This window comes from Sceloporus undulatus, chromosome 2 (genome assembly GCF_019175285.1).
Source record: "Sceloporus undulatus isolate JIND9_A2432 ecotype Alabama chromosome 2, SceUnd_v1.1, whole genome shotgun sequence".
NCBI lineage: Eukaryota > Metazoa > Chordata > Lepidosauria > Squamata > Phrynosomatidae > Sceloporus > Sceloporus undulatus.
Genome location: NC_056523.1, coordinates 2951959 through 2971897, shown reverse-complemented (window position 1 = coordinate 2971897; position 19939 = coordinate 2951959). Strand labels below are relative to the sequence as shown.

The following is a 19939-nucleotide window of genomic DNA, read 5'->3' as shown; positions in this document are numbered from 1 at the left end:
ATAATTTCCATCCTCCTAATCCCTCTCCCATTTAACCTACCTTTAATTGATTAACTCTTGTATAAGTGTGTGAGTGTATGCTTTGTGTGGATGTTGTAATCCTCTTTTGCTGCATTAATACCTTGCATTCTGGAACCTGGTTCCTCAGACCTGGTAGGAAAAAGTTGACAGATCCTAAGCCAGATTTTACCCTGGCACTTTCATTGAGCTAATTAATTAATTAAAAGTAGGTTTCCTCTACAAAAATTAATTTGGAGCAGTTTAGGCAACACTCTCATTTTGCCCTCCCCCCCCCAACTGCCCTACTCTTTTTAGGAGCAAACACATGGGGCTCCTGGAGTAGTTTTATTGGGGCACAAACCTGAGTGGAGAGGGCTGAGCTGTGCTTCCCAGAGAAGAAGGAGAAGCTCAGGGGTTTGGAGGACTTGCCATTTAACAGCAGAACAATATACAGATTAACATGGAAATCACTTCTCCCAACCAAGAGTCATACAGTATATATATACCCCACTCATTTCCATGCCAGCATTCTCTGAAGATGCCAGCCACAGGTGCCGGTGAAACATCAGGCATAAACTCTTCTAGAACATGGTTACATAGCCTGAAAAACCCACAAAAAACTTTTACTTTATTTTTTAAATAAGATCCCATATTCTTCCTCTTCCCATAAGGGAAGTGCAAAGAGGAGACCCTTATAGCCTACAGATGGGTCAGAGTCTACTAGGGGAACAGCTGCATTTCTTTTTTTCAGTAGGGCTGCCAAAGAGGGAAAAGATCTGTCTTTTGCTGGGAGTGGAGGCTAACCTGCAAACAGCCCCACTCATCTCCCTTTGGCTCACCTGGAGGTTGGAATGGGTTGATGTGCAAATGGGCCAGGCTCTGATTTTGCCTTGAGTCCTCCCAAGTGGCCTGAACTGCTGTGAATCTCACCAGGCAAGCAAGTCCTCTTAGGCCTTTGCACTGTGATGTCACAAGAGACCCAGGAGCAGGAAACAGGAGCTTCAGGGATTGGCTGAGCTCTAGGAATGTCATTAATCCAACAGAATCCAGGGCTTCTGTTTCATCCTTTGGCCTCAGGTTCGCTTGTTTGAGTAAGTCTCAGGTGGCAAATGCAGTGGTAGAAAAACTGAAATGGTTAGATATAGGATGGGAGAACACCTGGCATAAGGGGGACTACATGTGAAAGGAACCTAGGAGTCCAAGTAGACCACAAGTTAAATATGAGTCAATAATAATAATAATAATAATAATAATAATAATAATAATAATAAACCTTTATTTATCCTTTGTAATAATTTTGTTTGGCCATAGACAGGGCACGTGAGAAGGAAGAAAGAACAAATTTGTAATGGATAAAATCAGCCCACTGTTTGGACTTTCTCCAAAGACGTTCGGCCGCTCTAGAGCAGGACCGGAGAAACTTAACAATGGGAGTAAGCCAGGGCTGAGGCCTAGTCTTAGAGGAAGAAGTGCATATAGAGACAGGGGCAAAGCGGTCAAGAGTCGAGGAAAGAGTGGAGTTAAATAAAGACATTGCAGAGTCAGCAGAATCCCCAAGATTTAGGGAGTCAACAGTGCCATGTGGCAGCTAAAATGTCCAATGTGATTTTAGCTGCATCAATGGAAGTATAGTCTCTAGATCAGTGGTTCCCAACCTGTGGGTCGGGGCCCCTTTGGAGGTTGAACTTTTCACAGGGGTCACCTAAGACCATCAGAAAACACATATTTGCTTGGAGGTCGCCACAACATGAGGAACTGTATTAAAGGGTCACGGCATTAGAAAGGTTGGGAACCACTGCTCTAGATCAAGGGAAGTAATAATGTCACTCTGTTCTGCCTTGGTCAGGCTTTACCTGGAATATTGTGTCCAGAAACTGGAGCGTGTACAAAGAGGATGACTAACATGGTGAAGGGTCTGGAAACCATGCCTTATGAGGAGAGACTTAGGGAGCTGGGTATGTTTAGCCTGGAAAGGCGATGGTTAAGAGGTGACATGATAGCCCTGTTTAAATATTTGAAAGGATGTCAGATTGAGGAGGGAGCAAGCTTGTTTTCTGCTGCTCCAGAGAACAGGACCCGGAACAATGGATGCAAGCTACAGGAAAAGAGATTCCACCTGAACATTAAGAGGAACTTCCTGACAGTAAGGGCTGTTTGACGGAGGAACACACTCCCTCAATCGCCTACTTTGGAGGTCTTTAAACAGAGGCTGGATGGCCATCTGTCTGGTATGCTTCGATTGAGAGTTCCTGCATGGCAGAATGGGGTTGGACTGGGTGGCCCTTGGGGTCGCCTCCAACTCTATGATTCTGTGATTCCTAGAGAGTCCTCCTCAAAGAGGAGAGAATTGAGACTAAGATTCCTAGAGAGCCCTTCAAGAGGTAAGAATGAGGCTCCGATTCCTAGAGAGTCCTCGAAGGGGAGCGAGAGCGAGGCTCAAATTCCTAGAGTCCTTTAAGAGGAGAGTGAGGCTCCGATTCCTAGAGAGCCCTTCAAAGAGAGAGCCGAGACTCAGATTCCTAGAGAGTCCTCTTATAAGGGGAAGAGAGTGAGGCTCAATTCCTAGAGAGTCCTCCAAGTGGAGCGAGTGTAGGCCTGAGATTCCTAGAGAGTCGTCCAAGTGGAGAGAGCAGAGGCTTAGATTCCTAGAGTCCTCCAAGTGGAGAGAGTGTAGGCCTCAGATTCCTAGAGGGTCCTCCAAGTGGAGAGAGTGTAGGCCTCAGATTCCTAGAGAGTCGTCCAAGTGAAGAAAGCAGAGGCTCAGATTCCTAGAGAGTCCTTCTCCAAGGGGAGAGAGAACAGAGGCTCAGATTCCTAGAGAGTCCTTCTCCAAGGGGAGAGAGAGCAGAGGCTCAGATTCCTAGAGAGTCCTCCTGGGGGGGAGCAGAGGTCTCAGATTCCTAGAAAGGCAGAAATGCTCAGAAAGATCTCGTGAGGAAAAGGAGGAGGGAGGGACAGAGAAGACCAGAGAGAGGAAGAGGTAAGGGAAGGAAGGGGGCATTGCGGGGAAGGGACCCCCGAGGAGGGGCCTTTTTGAGGAGGGGAGAGGAGTCCTAGAAAGTCTCCCAGCTGGGGAGAGGGGGGGGGCGGTCAAGGTTCCTGCTGCCCTCCTTGAGAAGGAGACCCTGCTTCCCACCCTCCCCTGAAAACAGCCCCCAGGATGGATGGAGGGGAGGGAGCTCCGCCCTGGGCCCACACTACAAACTCCAACTCCCTTGAGCCAGAAAAGAGCCTTGAGCCAGAAAAGAGTTAAAGCGGTGCCAAACCGGGTTATCTCTCCACTGTGGATGCGGTCCCAGAGAGGCACCATTTGGTTTCCCTCAATGGAAAAGAAGCCAGAGAGAGAGAGAGAGAGAGAGAGAGAGAGAGAGAACTAAGGAAGGGAGGGGGAATGTCATAAGGACAGGCTGGGATGTTGTATCATTTCCCCAAAAAATGTTACAGTCTCTCTCTGTATATATTTTAAAAATATGTTTTATTCATTTAATAATTATCTGTTTTAATATTGTAATAATTTAAATTCCTTTTAATGTATTTTTTCAACATTTTTATTTAATTTGTTTTATTCCACAAGTGGACGTCGCCCTGTTTAAATATTTGAAGGGATGTTGTATTGAGGAGAGAGGGAGCTTGTCTTCTGCTGCTCCAGAGAATAGGACACTGAACAATGGATGCAAGCTACAGGAAAAGAGATTCCACCTCAACATTTGGAGGGACAGTAAAGGCTGTTTGACAGTCAAACACACTCTTTTGGAGGATGGTGGAGTCTCCTTTTTGGGAGGTCTTTAAACAGAGGCTGGATGGCCATCTGTTGGGGATGCTTTGATTGAGAGTTCCTGCACTGGATGGCCCTTGTGGTCTCTTCCAACTCTGTGATTCTATGAGATAGGAAAGAAAAATAAAATCTGTATTTTAATTGCTAGTCCCCAAATCTAGGAGACAGAATATCTATTAAACATAAAGGCAGGAAATCTAAATGAAGAAAAAAGCATTTCCCAGCTACATCCTGACTCAGGTTCCCCTCCCTTTGCAGCGTGGGGCAGGTGAGGGGCAGTAGAAGTCCATTAGAGAACATAATTTCTTCTCCTTTGTTTCCCCCAGTCACTGCCATAATACCAGAGGACTAATCCAGATCTTCTCTTCTTTGGGGCAGAGGGGAAAGAGCGGCCAGACCCCCCAACTGGATTCCAGACCTTCAAGGTTACAAGCAAATATCAAGGAGACCAAGTAAGAAAACTATAAATTCCTCAATACAGAAAACATGCAGGGATAGCTGTGTTGGCAGTTTAACAAATACAAACAAAAATCAATCATTGTTACCATTATGGGCCAACCGAAAGGCACAATATACTTCAAAAGCTTGCAACAAGTATATTGTGCATTTTGGTTGGCCAATAAAAGTATCATTGATGGATTTTTGTATAAATTCCTCAGTTTCTCTTGGAGGAAATAATGAATTCTGTCAAAGTATTTAAAAAAAAAAAATTAAACGGCACACCCAGAGCTACTTAGTTATCGGTTTCTTTCTCAATCTAAAAGACATATTGTGTGTAGAAAGAAAGACACACAATCTCTGTGTAAGGGAATTGTGAATTGTGACACCCAGAATTTCACCCTGGGTTCCTGTCACTCATTCAGCTTGTTCCCTGGCTTTTAACCCCACCTTGGATTCACTGCTTCATGGGCCAACTATTGGCCAGCATATGCTGAATCCTGCAAGGATGTCTAAAGCAAGGCCCACAGGAGTCCCACTCCTGGCATAATGCTCAGCTTAGTTCATTGCAGATAGTCACTGACTGAAGGCTAAAGCTGGAGGGAAGGGTCTGGGTGTTCTAGTCCCCCAAACAGTAACTTCCCCAAGCTCTGACCAATATCAGCTGTGTAAGCACCAAGGGGTCTTGGTGAATCAGAGGAAAGCCTCCACTGGGGTGGGATGGTCATTAAAAAAATAGTCCTCAGGAGACCTCATGTGATTATTAATGTTCATAAACAATCCCAGTAAATTAGTTTTGGCCAACTTACTGGCCAAAACTACAATCAAAGTTTTGCACAACTGACTCTTAGCACTTATCACATTGTTGCTGATTCCTGTTCTCCTGAATGTCTATTTTAGGATCCCTTTGCACCTTATTTTCTTAGTCAGTAATATAAGTGCCAGGACTGAGAGGTAAACTATTGTTCTATAAATAATTTATCCCTGTACTTGTGCTGTCATAACCCACTTTGATCCGTAAGGGAGAGGCAGGATGTTATTATTATTATTATCATCATCATCCCTCACCCACAGAAGTGGTGACCTGCTGAATTCTCCCCTTCCTCAGAGCCTTATCATTCAGCTGGAAAATAAGATCTGTATAGGGAACTAGTCAGGGAAAAGAAGCAAACCTACTATGCCTTACAACAAAAAATATTCAGGCACTCTGAGTCTATGTGTTGTTATGCCGCTCATTCCAAAGTCAAGAGGAGGGAAACATTCATCAGTCTACAAAAGAGAGGCATCATAGCCATCCTGATAGTGAGATGCTGTAGTGGCCCAGTGCTCTGTCATGGGGACCCATGGCAAGCTCTGCACCCCCAAATGTCTCAGCAAACCTGAAGTGTAAAGGACAGTGCTCCCTGTTTAAGAGGAATATTGGATTATTTGACCAGCCATCCTTGTAATGGGAGGAGACTATCTTGTTTTGGGCTGGATCTGCCAAGCACTTGGGCACATCAGACTCTCACCAGCCCACCATGAGTGCAAAAGGAATCTCCTGATGTGTATCACTGGTTCAGAACTCCCCAGGCCCCAGTGTGTTGTAGCTGAAGAGAGTGGTGGGAAGCTATCATCAGACATGGAAGATTCATGAGAATCCTAGCAATTTGTACTTCCATCCAGAAATTCAATGGGGACAACAGAGACCCTCTCCACATATATAATCACTTAGCAGAAAGACTGAGACAACCCAATGACTAAGGAAATAGTAAAGCTGTTCTGGTTTTTATAGAGAAAGGAGGAAAAGTGACACTTGTCTCACACACCTGTATTCTCTTGAGATGGCAGGTGAAGTGTGGCCTTTATGAATTTTCCCATTGTTGTAAGTCCCATACTTCAAAACCTGTCCTAGAACATCAGGGAGTGAAATATTCAGGGCTTTCCCCCCTAATAACATCTTATTTTTCTCAGTACACATGAAAGGGGACATTATAGGAAAGGTATTAAGTCCCAAGTGTTTTCCAGCAAAAGTTTCTTGTGAAAATCATGGCACTGTATTCACAGCAGTGGAACCTTGGCAAACTTCACACCAAATTTGAAGATTTTCAATTTGAGACAAACAGAGGTTTGCTACATTGTGGTCCAGACAAGGCCTAGCATCCCAATTCCAGATTGGCATCCCAAGAACATGAATTCCTTCCTTCAGAAGAGTGACACACCCACTGCTCATTTTCATAGGAAATAGTCAAGAGATTTCTGAATTTTCTTGACAATAAGACTGGAGAGGAGTAAGGTGGAAATAGGGGTGGAGGGACTGCAGATTCACTTTTTGTGTGTGAAGGAAGGTGGGGGAAGAGGCCCGTCTTATACAGGACCATGGCTAGGAAGGTACTGGAGGTTCTCCAGGGCAGGACTCTTGATAAAGGATTACTTGAGAGAAAGAAAGGCAGCCCCCCTTCTCTCCCCCCTTAAAAGCATCAATGCTGTGAGGCCTCCTCTCCCCTTTTGTGGGGCATCTGTGTTGTCCAAGGGAAATAATAACATCATTGATGATGGCTGGGGGTGTTATTGGGAGTGGGGGTTGAAAGTAAATTGCGTCCTTCCTCTGGACACACCTGGGGGAGACTCTTTCTGGGGCCATGGAGTTAAACTAAAAGAAGACTAGATTTGGTGCAGAAGTTCTTTCCCCATTCCATGCCCCAGGCTGCTTTTGAAATCTGGATGGAGAGGAGCTCTGTCTCTGTTGCCTCCCTGGCTTGCAATTTCTTCTGTTTGGGCAGGAGGTAAGCATCATATGGCCCTCCAGATGTTGGTGGAGTGCAGCTCCCATTAATCTCTTGGTGAACTTAAACAATAACTGAGGGATCCTAGGAGTTTCAGTGCCTTAGGGCCAAATCATATGGGTAATCCCACCTGGAGAGTTTTTTTTGTTGTTGTTGTTTGATTTTCTGATGGAGAAAGAAGAAGGAAGTGTCAGGGATGATGGGAGTTGTAGCTCTTCACCTCTGGCTCTAACTCACCACCTTGTTATGCACCGGCGCTGACCAGTTTTGGCCAGTGGTTAAAGCTTTGCTCTAAAGCAGCAGAGTTCCAGAGAATAGGCTGAAGACCCTGACAAACTCTCCAAGCCTTCTCACTCTTGCTCTCCACAGAAGTCTTCACACTTCTCCAGGATCCAGCTGGCTCTTGTATCTTCACCCAAGACACCAGACAACTCAGTAGTCTTATATAAAAAAAGATCTACTTTATTCTACTATATACAAATACTAATGCCCTCACAAATCACTATCTCTACAATCTCCAAACTACTCACAAAACTCCACAACTACCCACAAAATACATTGGGAATCACAGTAATTATTATAGCCATAGTAAAACACCACCCACTCTTGTCAGTTTCCACCCAGTGGGCGTGTACATCCATGTTGATTGGTTCTCATAGTTCATCCCATAATTAATGATTTCATCATTTCACCTTGTCCACTTAACGATTCTCAGGTGTTTTCAATTATACTCTCTACATTTCTGTCCTTGGCATTTAGGACTGCTAAATTACATTACCTTTTACACCTGTGTGGCTTCTTAATTGCTTTTGCTTAGTCATAGTGACTCTCACATACATGTTTTATTTCTATCACTGTATATCCCATGTTGCATTTTCCTTAACAGGAAGGACCATTTGTGGTTGTTCTGTGCTGTCAGGTTGTCTTCAACCTACGGGACCCTATGAATGAGAGACCTCAAAGGGACTCTATTATCAATGGGTCTCATCAGGTCTTGCAAGCTTAGCACCTTGTCTTCCTTGATGGAGTCAATCCACCTCTGTTGGGGTCTCCCTCTTTTCCTTCTGTCTTCAACCTTATGCAGAACATTATAATTTTTTCAATGAGTCATGTCCCCGCACAATGTATCCGAAGTACAATATAGCCTCAATTTAGTCGCTTTGGCTTCTAAGGAAACTTCAGGCTTAATTTGCTTTCAGAGCTATGTATTTGTGTTTTTGGCAGTCAGTGGAAGATCACATAAGTGTGTGCACAGGATAACCACCTCCGTTTGTATTTTCTACAGGTGTTTACAAGTCCAGGACAGGCCTGTCCAGTCTCCATACATCTGGAGAGAGGAGATTCTCTGTTGAATTCCTCCTCTATGGAAGACGCTGCAGGAAAGATGTCCTTGGAACAGGTGAACATACACCCCATATTTGTTTGGGATGGAGCCCTTGGGAAGGATCAGCAGTGGAGGACTCAAACATTTGATACCAAGAGTGGAAAAAACCCAACTCCCCCCACCAGTGTCTTTTAACCTTCACTCCCCCCAAACTGAAACTTTGTTTTATCAATCTGGAATGTAACTGATGGTCAGATGTCATCCTCCTGCCTGCTGAGTGACACATTCATCAGTGCTGGATGGGGCTCTGAGACGACATTGTAGAGTGTAGACACTCATTGCCACCACCCAATGACTGAACTATCCCACCTTAGCAAAGCATCAGGACTTTGCTAGAGACTTCTACTGGTACTTCACTTGATGACCGTAGGGAAGAAATGGGCCAAGCTAAGTCATGTGAAAAAGTAGTACAAAAGAGACAGAGGCTGGTTACAGACCGGCACTTAAGTGCGTATTCGTCACGCACTAGGGTTACGAAAGGGCAGTGCTTCCGCACCGCCCTAACCCTAGTGCGTGACAAACACGCACTAAACGGCGGCGGCCCTTCTGCATGGCCGCCACCATGAGTACGTCATGGCCGCGCCGCCTTTAGACGGGGCGGCGCGTCCATGACGTAGTAGCTCCGCGCCAGGGCGCTTAGTGCGCCCTGGACACAGAGCAGGAAGCAGCTCCGTTTCGGAGCTCCTTCCGGGTTTAGTCCGCTGGGCACAGCCTTCAGACGGCTGCGCCCAGCGGACTAAACGAGAAAGGGTCCAAACGGCCCCTTTCTCTGCTCCCTGCCACCGCGGGGTGTCCTTGGGGCTTGAAGCCCCAGGGACACCCCTTTTTCAGGCTGCGGGGAAGCGGCCTTTTGCCGCTTCCCTGCAGCCCAAAAAGCGCCGGATCGGGGCCTCAGCGGCTGCTGTTCTAGCCACTAAGGCCCCACTCCGGTGGGGAAAGGGGAGGGGCCAGACCGCCCCAAATGGGCGGTCTGTAACCCGCCAGAGTAACTTAAGGAAAATCTTTATTCTCAGTAAATGTATTCTATAGCAAAAGAATATCACTTTTGCATCCAGGCTTTTTTTCTTTTTTAACTCAGAGCCATCTCAAAGGTTCTTGGTTATCTCCAACTTCCCAGCTCATTGGCCAGTTGCTACCTCATCACTTTTAATGAAACCTTCATTAAAATGTACCTGTACCTCTTCATACATTTTAGTCCTTTGTTATCTGGGAAGGAGGGTCTGATAAATGGAGGGACTCTCATTTATAACATCCTATACCTAAAATAACTCTAAATCCGTGGCTTTAAGGCAAAGTTGGAGCCACTGTTTTGGTGGAAGGAGGCAGCTGATTGAAGTGAGTGATTTTTGAGCCACCAGGAAAGGCCACAATTACTAGTTGTTTAATTTGTTATTTTTGTAATTTTTACTGCCCAGTATTCTTCGCCTTATATGCCAAAATAACTTTATGAATTTGCCAAAGTAATGGGATTAAAGATAGTGGAAATCCCAAACACCTGCATGACACTAGATTGGGAAATGCTGCCCTAGACATATGCCAGTTAGTAATGATTTGGAAGGCCCGTGTACTAAATATAAGCTCCCTTTATATGAGAAGGTTAGTTCGTCACAGAGCAAGATTACAACCCTGATGCACTAATCTTCAGGATGCAAGGAGTTGATGAAAAGAGACCGGAGTATGCAGACATGTACCCCTCTATCTGTATCCTGAAGCAATCCAATCCTTCTGGGGATGCAGCATGGCTTTCCTCCACATCTGTTGAGTCTCTCTCTAGATGAGGACTGTTTTCTCTTGCAGGTGACCTTTGAGGATGTGGCTGTGTATTTCACAGAGGAGGAATGGAAATTGTTGGATGAGGACCAAAGATCTTTGTACAGCGAAGTCATGATAGAAAACTATGAACATGTATCTTCCCTCTTAGGTAAGAAACTTGAATCCATTGCCCTTCCTAGGCAGAATGAAGGCCTTTTCACATTACATAAACTATAATTCCACTTTAGCTGCCATGGCAATGTCATGGCAATGCAAGATTCTTTATATTTGTAGTTTAGTGAGGACCTAGAGCTCTGTGACTGAGGATTCCAAATATCATTTTTTGTGGTTTTTTTCGGGCTATGTGTCCGTGTTCTGGAAGAATTTATCCCTGACGTTTTGCCTGCATCTGTGGCTGGCATCTTTGGAGGTGAAGATGCCACCTCTGAAGATGCCAGCCACTGATTCAGGTGAAACATCAGGGACAAATTCAACCAGAACACAGTGACATATCCCAAAAAACAACAACAAAAAAACCATATAAAACTGTGGATGCCTGCCGTGAAAGCCTTCAACCTCATATTCCAAATATTGCTCTCTAAACTACTAGTCCTAAGATTCCATAGAATGTTGCCATGGCAGTTAAAGTGAAACCAAAGCTCTGTGGTGTGAAAGGTACCCTACTGCTTTCCCAGGCAAAAATGTTACATGCCATGTTCTCCCAACAATTCAAACTATGCAAACAAGCCCCATGTACCTGTACCATGAATAGGCCTGAGCTCACCTGTCACACAGAAGAGGAGGACGATCAGAGGATTATGGGGCCAGATTCCCAGGGCTGTGAGGAAGAGGATAACAGGTGCTGGATGGCTATCTGTCAGAGGTGCTTTAACTGTGTTTTCTTGCATGGCAAGGGTTGGATTAGATGGCCCTTGAGGTCTTTTACAACTCTATGGTTCTATGCTCTGAATCCATTTCCAGCAATTGAACAGGCAAGGCATCTCAGTGACACAACTGGTCCTTGATTGAAAAATATTCATGCTATTAATTCAGCCACTTCAATGTTTTCTAACAAGGATAGACAGTACAGATGGTTGGTGGCCATGTGGCCATCCTCCAACATGACTGAGCAAGAAGCTACACCCCCACACCTACAGCTGTATTAACTCATTTGCTGCTATGGGAGTGCTGACACAAAGCAACCAAATTTCCCTTTAAAATAAGGCAGGTGCACCCTACACACACTGATTCCAAGAGTATTGTATGTCTGTAACTGGAAAGCATGAGTTTCCATGGCTGAGTGAGGATTTGAACCCTGGTCTCCAGAGTCAGAGTCCAGTGCTCAAACCACGAAACCACACTGGCTGTCATGCAGCCCCCTAATCCTAAACAATTTACTAACCCTGTCTGACAGGCTCTTTGTAGACCCCCCACCCTTACCAAAATGTGGGTCCCAATCCTGGCTCATGAACCATGAAGTTCTCAGATGACTTGGAATTCCTATTCTCTTGTTCACCCTTTCTTATTTAAACTTGTACTGTGGTTGGTTTGTCACTCTCTGGACAGGAGTCCTCTAGCAATGACTAAAGGAGGGCCAGAAAGCAATGGCTTCCCATGCAGCTGTTTATCTCCAGGTCCTTCTGATCAAACATATCAAGTGGTTTCATTTAGATATTATGAGTAATATCCCTGAAGGGGGGAAGAGGACACAATCATTTCTGTTTCCCAAATACTGCTTTTGGGGGGGGGGGGGGAAGGAGAGTTGAGCTTGTTTAGCTCCATTGTTGTTCCTAGAAGTAGTTCTTCTTTTAATGATGGTCTGTGCTTATCCTTCACAGGAGATCCTTGGAGGAAGATTAACGTATGCACTGATTTGCATCTTATAAGCTGTCAGATGGGCCACATAACAGGCAAAGAATACAGATGGCAAGACTGTGGGGAATGTTTTGCTTATAGTTCACATCTTATGAGCTACACAAGAGCCCAAACAAAAAAGAAACTGTACATATGCCAGGAGTGTGGGAAAGATTTTGCTTGCCATTCTAAACTTGTGATTCATCAGAGAATCCACTCAGGAGAGAAACCATTCAAATGTAAGGAATGTGGAAAATGTTTTGCTCACAGATCAGCCTTTGTAACTCATCACAAAGTCCACACAGGAGAAAAACCATTCAGATGTCAGGAATGTGGGAAATATTTTGCTCACAAGTTCGACCTTTTGAAGCATCAGAGAGTGCACACAGGGGAGAAACCATACGAATGTCAGCAGTGTGGGAAATGTTTTGCTGTCAAGTCAGACCTTTTGAAGCATCACAGAGTCCACACAGGAGAGAAACCATACAACTGCCAGCAATGTGGAAAATATTTTGCTCACAAGTCAGTTCTTCTGACTCATCAGAGAGTCCACACAGGAGAGAGACCATACATATGCCAGCAGTGTGGAAAATGCTTTGCTCGCAAGGCACACCTTGAGAGACATCAACGAGGCCATACGGGAGAGAAACCATACAAATGCCAGCAATGTGGGAAATGTTTTGCTGACAGATCTGTCTTTGTGACTCATCAGAAAATCCACACAGGAGAAAAACCATTCAGATGTAATGAGTGTGGGAAATGTTTTGCTCGCAGGCCAGAACTTGTGATTCATGAGAGAATTCACACAGGAGAGAAACCATACATGTGCCAGAACTGTGGGAAAAGATTTGCTTGTCGTTTAAACCTTTTGAGGCATCAGAGACTCCACACAGGAGAAAAACCATATAACTGCCAATATTGTGGAAAATGCTTTGCTCAAATGTCAGACCTTGTAACTCATAAGCAAGTCCATACAGAAGAGACCCCATACAAATGCCATGACTGTGTGAAATATTTTGCTCGGAAGTCATCCCTTTTGAGGCACCTGGCAGCCCATACAGGAGAGAAACCACACACATGCCAGGAATGTGGGAAATGTTTTGCTCAGAATTCACACCTTTTGAGGCATCAGAAGATCCATACAGGGGAGAAACCATTCAGATGCCAGGACTGTGGGAAGTGCTTTTCTCAGAATTCACACCTTTTGAGGCATCAGAATAATCACAGTAAAGCATAGGCTAGCCAGCAGTATGGAAAATGTTTTCTTTCGAGAGGCAGCCTTCATACATCTACATTCTGTCTTGTAATACTCTATTATAATGTTATTTCATGCTTTTTCTGCTATAAAGCTTAAAAGTATCTTGTGTTTTGGTTTTGATCCTCCACCAAGAGGGGAGGCATGTAGGCAGGGGTGTGGGTCTGGGCTCCCCAGATACTCCCCAGTTTAGGTGTACTTGTGTTTGTTATTTTTTTGTGGAAAGTGTCTTTGGTTTTTTTCTTTCCAGAGTGTAAGCCTGAACAGGTCTATATCACTACATAGTCTTTGCCTCCATCTTTGAGCTTGTACAGATACACAAAATGGGGGACTGGGTCTCAGCACAGACAATAGAGGTGAAAGTGGGATGGTAGATACAGATGGGCTTGAAGTTAGAGCTGTGATGAGCACTGTTGTATTTTTGTTAAACGCCTTAGAGTCAACTTCAACTCATGGCAACCCCATGAATGAGATACCTCAAAAGTTGTCCTATCCCCAACAGCCCTGCTCAGCTCTGCAGCTCCAGGACCATGTCCTTCCTGATTGAGTCTATCAGTCTCTTCAGAATCCAGAGGAGGTTGAATCTCCCTTATCCAGAATTCCAAAATATTCCAAAATTGTCCACATGAGTGGCTGAGATAGTGAGACCTTTGCTTTCTGATGATTCAGTGTGCACATACATTGTTTCATGCACAAAATTATTAAAAATATTGTGTATAAAATTACCTTCAGGCTATATGTTAAAGGTGTATATGAAACATTTATGAATTTCATGTTTAGTCTTGGTCCCTTCTTCAAGATATTATGTATATGTAAATATTCTATAACCTGAAAAATTCTAAAAATCCCAAACACTTCTGGTCCCAAGCTTTTCAAATAAGGGAGACTCAACCTGTAGCCTTATCCCTCTCCATTCTTTTTGGTGTCTCTCTTTTTGTTTCTTTCTTAAGCTTCTGACGGCTGAGAGGCAGAGGGAAGAGGGCCTGGTGCTGGTGTTGACTATCTCCTTCCTGCAGCAAGGGCAAGAACAGCCTGAGTGAAGGCAAAAGCTGCCTCAATACCTATCTCAGCAGCTCAACTGCAAGTGGGCTTTTCTTCTCCTTTCCCCCCGTCCAGCATTGGCTGCTCTCCACCTTCTCCCTTCCCTGTTGTGGTGGCAGTGCCTTTGCCAGGCAAAAGCAGTCTTTCTCTCTTGGTCTTCATTAAAGGGCCAGGTGTGGAGGAGAGTGAGTGTGTGTCAGACAAACATTTCTCAAGGATGTTGAGAAGCTGGAGCATGTCTAGAGGAGGGCAACCAAAATGGTGAAGGGTCTAGAAACCATGCCTTATGACTTGGGGAGCTGGGGATGTTTAGCCTAGACAAGAGAAGATTAAGAGGTGATAGGATAGCCTTGTTTAAATATTTGAAGGGATCTCATATTGAAGATGGAGCAAGTTTATTTTCTGCTGCTCCAGAGAATAGGACCTGGAACAATGGATGCAAGCTGCAGGAAAAGACATTCCACCTCAATATTAGGAGGAACTTTCTGACAGTAAGGGCTGTTCCATAGTGGAAGACACTCATTCGAAGCATGGTGAAGTCTCCTCCTTTGGAGGTTTTTAAACAGAGGCTGGATGACCATCTGTTGCTTTGATTGAGAGTTCCTGCATGGCAAGGGGTTGGACTGGATGGCCCTTGTGGTCTCTTCCAATTCTATGATTCTATATACAAGCCCCACCAGCTACCCACTTCAGCCTTGCGAAGGAGCCCTGTCAATGAAGGCCGAATTAGGCGGCTGATGTGCTCCCCACTGTGGATTCAAGTGAGCCCTCTATAATTTAAATCTTATTTATTGGTTAAATTTACTTTGCACTTTCCTTCCTTTCCCCTATTTAATCTTCACAGCATCAATCACTTTTTTATTCACTTCCTCACTTGTTTCTAAGAGGGTTCCAATCTCGATGCTGCTTCCCCAGCACAATGGGGACAATATAGCCGCCTGCCACCCACTCATACATAAGAAGGAAACAGCAAGGTCCACCCCTCATTCCTCCGAAATGCCACTCAAATAAATAAAATAATAAATAAAACAAAATAAATGTCTACTCCCCTTGGATGCATGGCAGAGTGGTGAAAAGGGGAGCTGAATAACCACATGAGAGGAGCCAAGGCAAACGCTGGCTGGGCCTGCGCAGATTGGTGGGAAGAAGCAGGAGAAGAGTCTTGCCTCCCTTTCCTGTGTCTTGAAGAGGAGGTTTAATAGAGGGTGTAATCATTAATGGCTCAATATTCAGGTTATTATTATTAGGGTTTTAAATCTTGAGTTATGTCTTACAGGGGGGGAATTGGTGGCAAAAAATAGTTACTTAAAGATAGATAAAAGGTTAAGAACCATTGGTCCAAAAGACATTTTGGAATGTCTTCTCCCTCAAGGGCTTTTGGCTTGTTTCATCACCCCACTATGCATAACTAGTGAATGTGGTGGCACAGTGGTTAAATGCCTGTACAGCAGCCACTCACTCACAAACCATAAGGTTGCGAGTTCAATACTAGCAAAAGGGCTGAAGCTTGACTCAGGCTTGCATCCTTCCGAGGAGGTCACTAAAATGAGTACCCAGATTGTTGGGGGCAATTACGGTAGCTTATAATTTGTAAAAAGCTTAAGGAGTGTTTATGTGCACTGATAGGTGGTATAGAAAAGGAGGTCTTCCAGGTGCCAGTTTTCTTTGCTTTTTCCATCATTCTCATCTAGTCATACAAAACTGGTGAACTGTATTTGGTTGATGTGACCTACTCAGATGTTCTGGGCCACACCACTGGCTCCCACAACTGAACATCCATGGTCGGTCCTCCCTACTCCCTTCTTCTGCAAGGTTGGACTGTCCGAAATGGGATATTCACAGTTATAAACTGCATCATGCTGTTTGTTTTTTCTTTTTCACTCAAAAAACATGCACCTATGCGCTTGGATATGCTGCCAGTGGCCACTAATTGCCTCCCACATCCCACCGAGCTGCCAGCACATTCAACACACTGCACAACCAGCCACTGACTGGCTTACATGATCAACTGCCCATATGGTGCATTGGTGCATCCAGTGATACACGATACAGCACCATCATAGAGTCCACTTTGTACAGGCCCCCATTCCCTATGGTCCCTTGATGCTAATGTTCTTATTAAATCCATTGTATTGTTGGTGACCTACCATGTTTGGTATCATTTCACTGCATGGGGGTGTGTGATGGGTTGATGGGGCAGCTGACCATTTGTGTGCATGTGGATGACAAAAAAAAAAACCCCTATGGGAAGCAATGGTGCTGGTGGCTTGCTGCATCCACACTGGAGAAATAACCTGGCCTGGCACTGGTAGCTTCATTCAGGTTTCCTCCCATGTTGATTGTTTAAATAGGTATGGTTCAAAATGATGTGGAACCACTTCTTTTCACTCATGTGAACAGCCCCAAGGATGACTTACATCAAGGGTGCACAACTTGCGGCCCGGGGGCCGGATGCGGCCCGCCAAAGGATTTCTGGAGGCCCGGGGCCAAATAATCAGGAGGAGGAGGATGTCCCGGCTCCCAGAGTCCTCCCTGATCGCACAGGGCTTTGGAGGATGGGAGCAATGGACTCTTCCCCCAGACTTCCCAGGAGAGCTTTTGCTGGGAGCAGGCTTACAGCTCCTCTCACCCCAGAGGGAGTGAAGCCCAGAAGGAGGAGCCTTTTGTAGGGCAAGCGGCAGAGTAGGGCAGAGAGAGAGCAGGGAGTGAGAGAGCAAAAGAGCGAGAGAGGGCAGGGGTTTGGCTCATTAAGATAAGGGGCCCAGGGTCTTCACTGGGGTGTGGATCGGAGTGGAGGAGGAGGAGGAGGCCACCGCGCTTTTGGCAAGCAGCCTGGGATTCGGGATCCTCGTCCTTGCAAGGCTGCCTGCCTCGCAAAGCCCCCAGGCTGCTCAAAGGTGAGCGACTCGATGGAGGAGGGGGAGGAGAGAGAGAAGGCAGCCCACCCACCGGGTTGCCCTCTGCCGTGTCATTCCAGTGGCCTGGGTTTTTTGCTGGGCAGGCAGCCTTGCCTCTCAGAGATGAATGGCTTGGCAGAAGAGGACAATGCGGTGGGCAGGTTGTCTTGTCTCTTACTCCCATCTGCCCCCCTCCTCCTCACAAGGCTGTCCACCCAGCAATGGGGGAAAGAGACAAGGACCCCTGCCCAGCGAGTTGTCCTCCTCTTCTGCCAAGTCAGCAAGGCTGCCTGCCTGGCAAAACCCCCAGGCTGCTCAAAGGCGAATGACTTGGCAGAGGAGGAGGAGGACAATGTGGTGTGTGGACATCCTTATCTCTTTCCCCATCCCCCTCCTCCTTCTCCTCCTCCTCTAGAAAGAAAGAAAAGGAAGGCAGGAAGGAAAGAAGGGAGGAAAGAAAGAATCAAGGAAGTGAAGAAGAAAGAAGAGGGGAGGGTAAGAGAAGGAAAAGAAAAAAGAAAGGGAGGGAGGGAGGGAGGGAGGAAGCAGGGAAAGGAAGAAAGGAGGAAGGGAGGAAAAAGAAGCAAGGAAATAAAGGATGGAGGGAGGGAAAGGAGGAAGGGAGGAAAGAAAGAAGCAAAAAAATAATGAAGGGCGGAAAGAAAGAAAGGAAGGAGGGAGGGAGGGATTAAGGAAGGAAGGAGGGAAGGAAAGAAGGGAGGGGGGAAGCAGGGAAAGAAAGGAAGGAGGGAAGGGATGACCAGACTTTCCCTCCTTTTCCTGGACATGTCTTCCACCTCAGCCGCAAAGGAATAGTGAGTGCATCTTGACCTGGATGGAAGCTGGCACCAGTAAAAAAGACATAACATAAACTACTGAGATAAGGATACATAGTTGACATTCAGAAGCAAGGTTAGAAGGAAGGCTAAAGGAGGGGGTAAGGAATGATGCATTTTTAATGTATGCATGTATTTCTGTTCAGATTGTAAGAATTCTGTATGTTTAAATTGTAATTAGCCAATCAGGTGTATTGAAGACGCTTCTTTGTCTTGAATAATATAAAAAGAGCCATTTTGTCTTGTTCGGGGTGCTCAGCTTTTTGGAACTTGAATTCCACTGAGTTCAATGTTTTCCTTTGTCGACAACTGGAAATAAACTTATGGATTTTCAATTATTAGGTCCTCTTGCCAATTCTTTTGCTCTGTCAGTCCTAGATCTCCGTTTCCTGAAATTTCTGTTACACTACATGTCACCTAAATGTCCTAGATTTCCCTGTCTTAAACCTATTGGTGGCCCGAACAACCTAGCAGACCTTAATTTCGGCCAATTTTCGGTTCGGCCCCTACCTCCTTTTAAGTTGGGCACCCTGACTTACATCCATGCATGAGAGCCAGCATTTTATTCTTCTATCAACTTCTATTAAAAGATAGGTAATCTTTTGTGTATCTCCTTTTCTGTCCCAGATGGAATCCTGAAACATACATGTAAATTTTACCTTTTTAAAACCTTACAAGAGCATCCAGAGTATTTCTCCTGTTTCCTACCACAAGCTCGTATGCGCTGGCTATGTTGCACTCTGCTTGATATGTTGTGTGTTGTTGTGTGCCTTCAAGTCATATGGCAACCTTAAGGTCAAGTATCACAAAGTTTTCTTGGCAAGTTTTTTCAGAGAGGGATTGTCATTGCCATCTCTGAGAGGTGAACTTGACAGTGGGTTTCAATGTCCAAGTCGCAGCATAACACCGAAACTACTGCACCAGGGCAGCAGCTACATCCGCTTGATATAGATACCAAATATTTCCATATCAGTCTCGTTGATGAGGGAACACAAATGCTTAATAAATTTTTTTACTGGTGTGTGAAAAAGAGACTTATAAATACAACTAGCATGAGTAGCTACTGCAGAGACCTAGATCTCAGGGCCAATCAAAGTAAGGCTGGTCGAATAAGACATAAGATCTTATGTGGCAGAAATGGGGATTCAAGCTGAGCAGGGTCAGGTCAAGTCTGGTTAATGGTTGGCAGCGCGGACCTGGCCCCATCCTCATGGTACCCTAATATCATGTGTAAATGGTTGAAAGAGTTCTCCTAAACTCTGTGACTGTTAGTGAGAGCTTTAAGGTAAAATGTGAGTAATGTTGTCCCACCCATTTGTCGACTGCCTGGACCACCACAGGAAAGTCTCTGACACTTTTTAGGCACTAAACTTGAAACTTGGACAGAAAGGCTGGCAGGGTCTAATAGATTAGAACAGTGGTTCCCAACCTTCCTAATGCCGTGACCCTTTAAGACAGTTCCTCATGTGTGGTGACCCCACCATACAATTATTTTTGTTTGTTACTTCATAACTGTAATTAGTGCTACTGTTATGAATCGTACTGTAAATATCTGATATGCGAGGTATTTTCACTGTTACAAATTGAACTAATTAAAGCATAGTGATTAATCATAAAAACAAAACGTAATTATATATTGTGAAATATTTATTTCTAATTACAAATAAATGAAATTTTGTCTTGAAGGCAGGGTGAAACATGGGTAACGTCTTAATATAACAACAGTAAACTGCATGCTACATTTTTGTGCAGTATGCGTAAAAGGCAATGTCAGCGAAGGTTGAGATTGCTTCTTGCTCACAGATCAGAAATTCTCGGGGCAGTCTTTGCAAGAGCACAACGAAGATCATCTTCCACAACAAGTCACTTATGTATTGGACTTGAAACCAACAAGCTGAAAACCCTGTTTCACAAAGATAAGTTGTTGGAAATGGAAGAAGAA

At 44.9% G+C, this 19939-nt stretch overlaps 1 protein-coding gene across 3 annotated transcripts; it reads left to right on the top strand.

Annotated features, from left to right (window-relative positions):
• Positions 1–2651: 2651 nt before the first annotated feature.
• Positions 2652–13905, top strand: LOC121922993 (zinc finger protein OZF-like). Of its 3 annotated transcripts, none has more exons than XM_042453044.1 (5): positions 2652–2670; positions 4102–4227; positions 8264–8377; positions 10160–10283; positions 11953–13905. In XM_042453044.1, exons 3-5 carry the CDS (start codon positions 8342–8344, stop codon positions 13203–13205), a joined length of 1413 nt encoding a protein of 470 aa, XP_042308978.1. In that variant the 5' UTR covers positions 2652–2670; positions 4102–4227; positions 8264–8341; the 3' UTR covers positions 13206–13905. The 3 variants fall into 3 exon arrangements, with proteins under 3 accessions (XP_042308978.1, XP_042308976.1, XP_042308975.1); XM_042453042.1 differs by lacking the exon at positions 2652–2670 and adding an exon at positions 2913–2980; XM_042453041.1 differs by lacking the exons at positions 2652–2670; positions 4102–4227; positions 8264–8377 and having other exon boundaries at positions 9453–10283.
• The last annotated feature ends 6034 nt before the right edge of the window (positions 13906–19939 follow it).

Coding starts and splice junctions, on each gene's coding strand:
- LOC121922993 (XM_042453041.1), top strand. CDS start 10,094: ATGCAGCATGGCTTTCCTCCACATCTGTTGAGTCTCTCTCTAGATGAG. Junction 10,284..11,952: donor ACATGTATCTTCCCTCTTAG/GTAAGAAACTTG, acceptor TATCCTTCACAG/GAGATCCTTGGAGGAAGATT.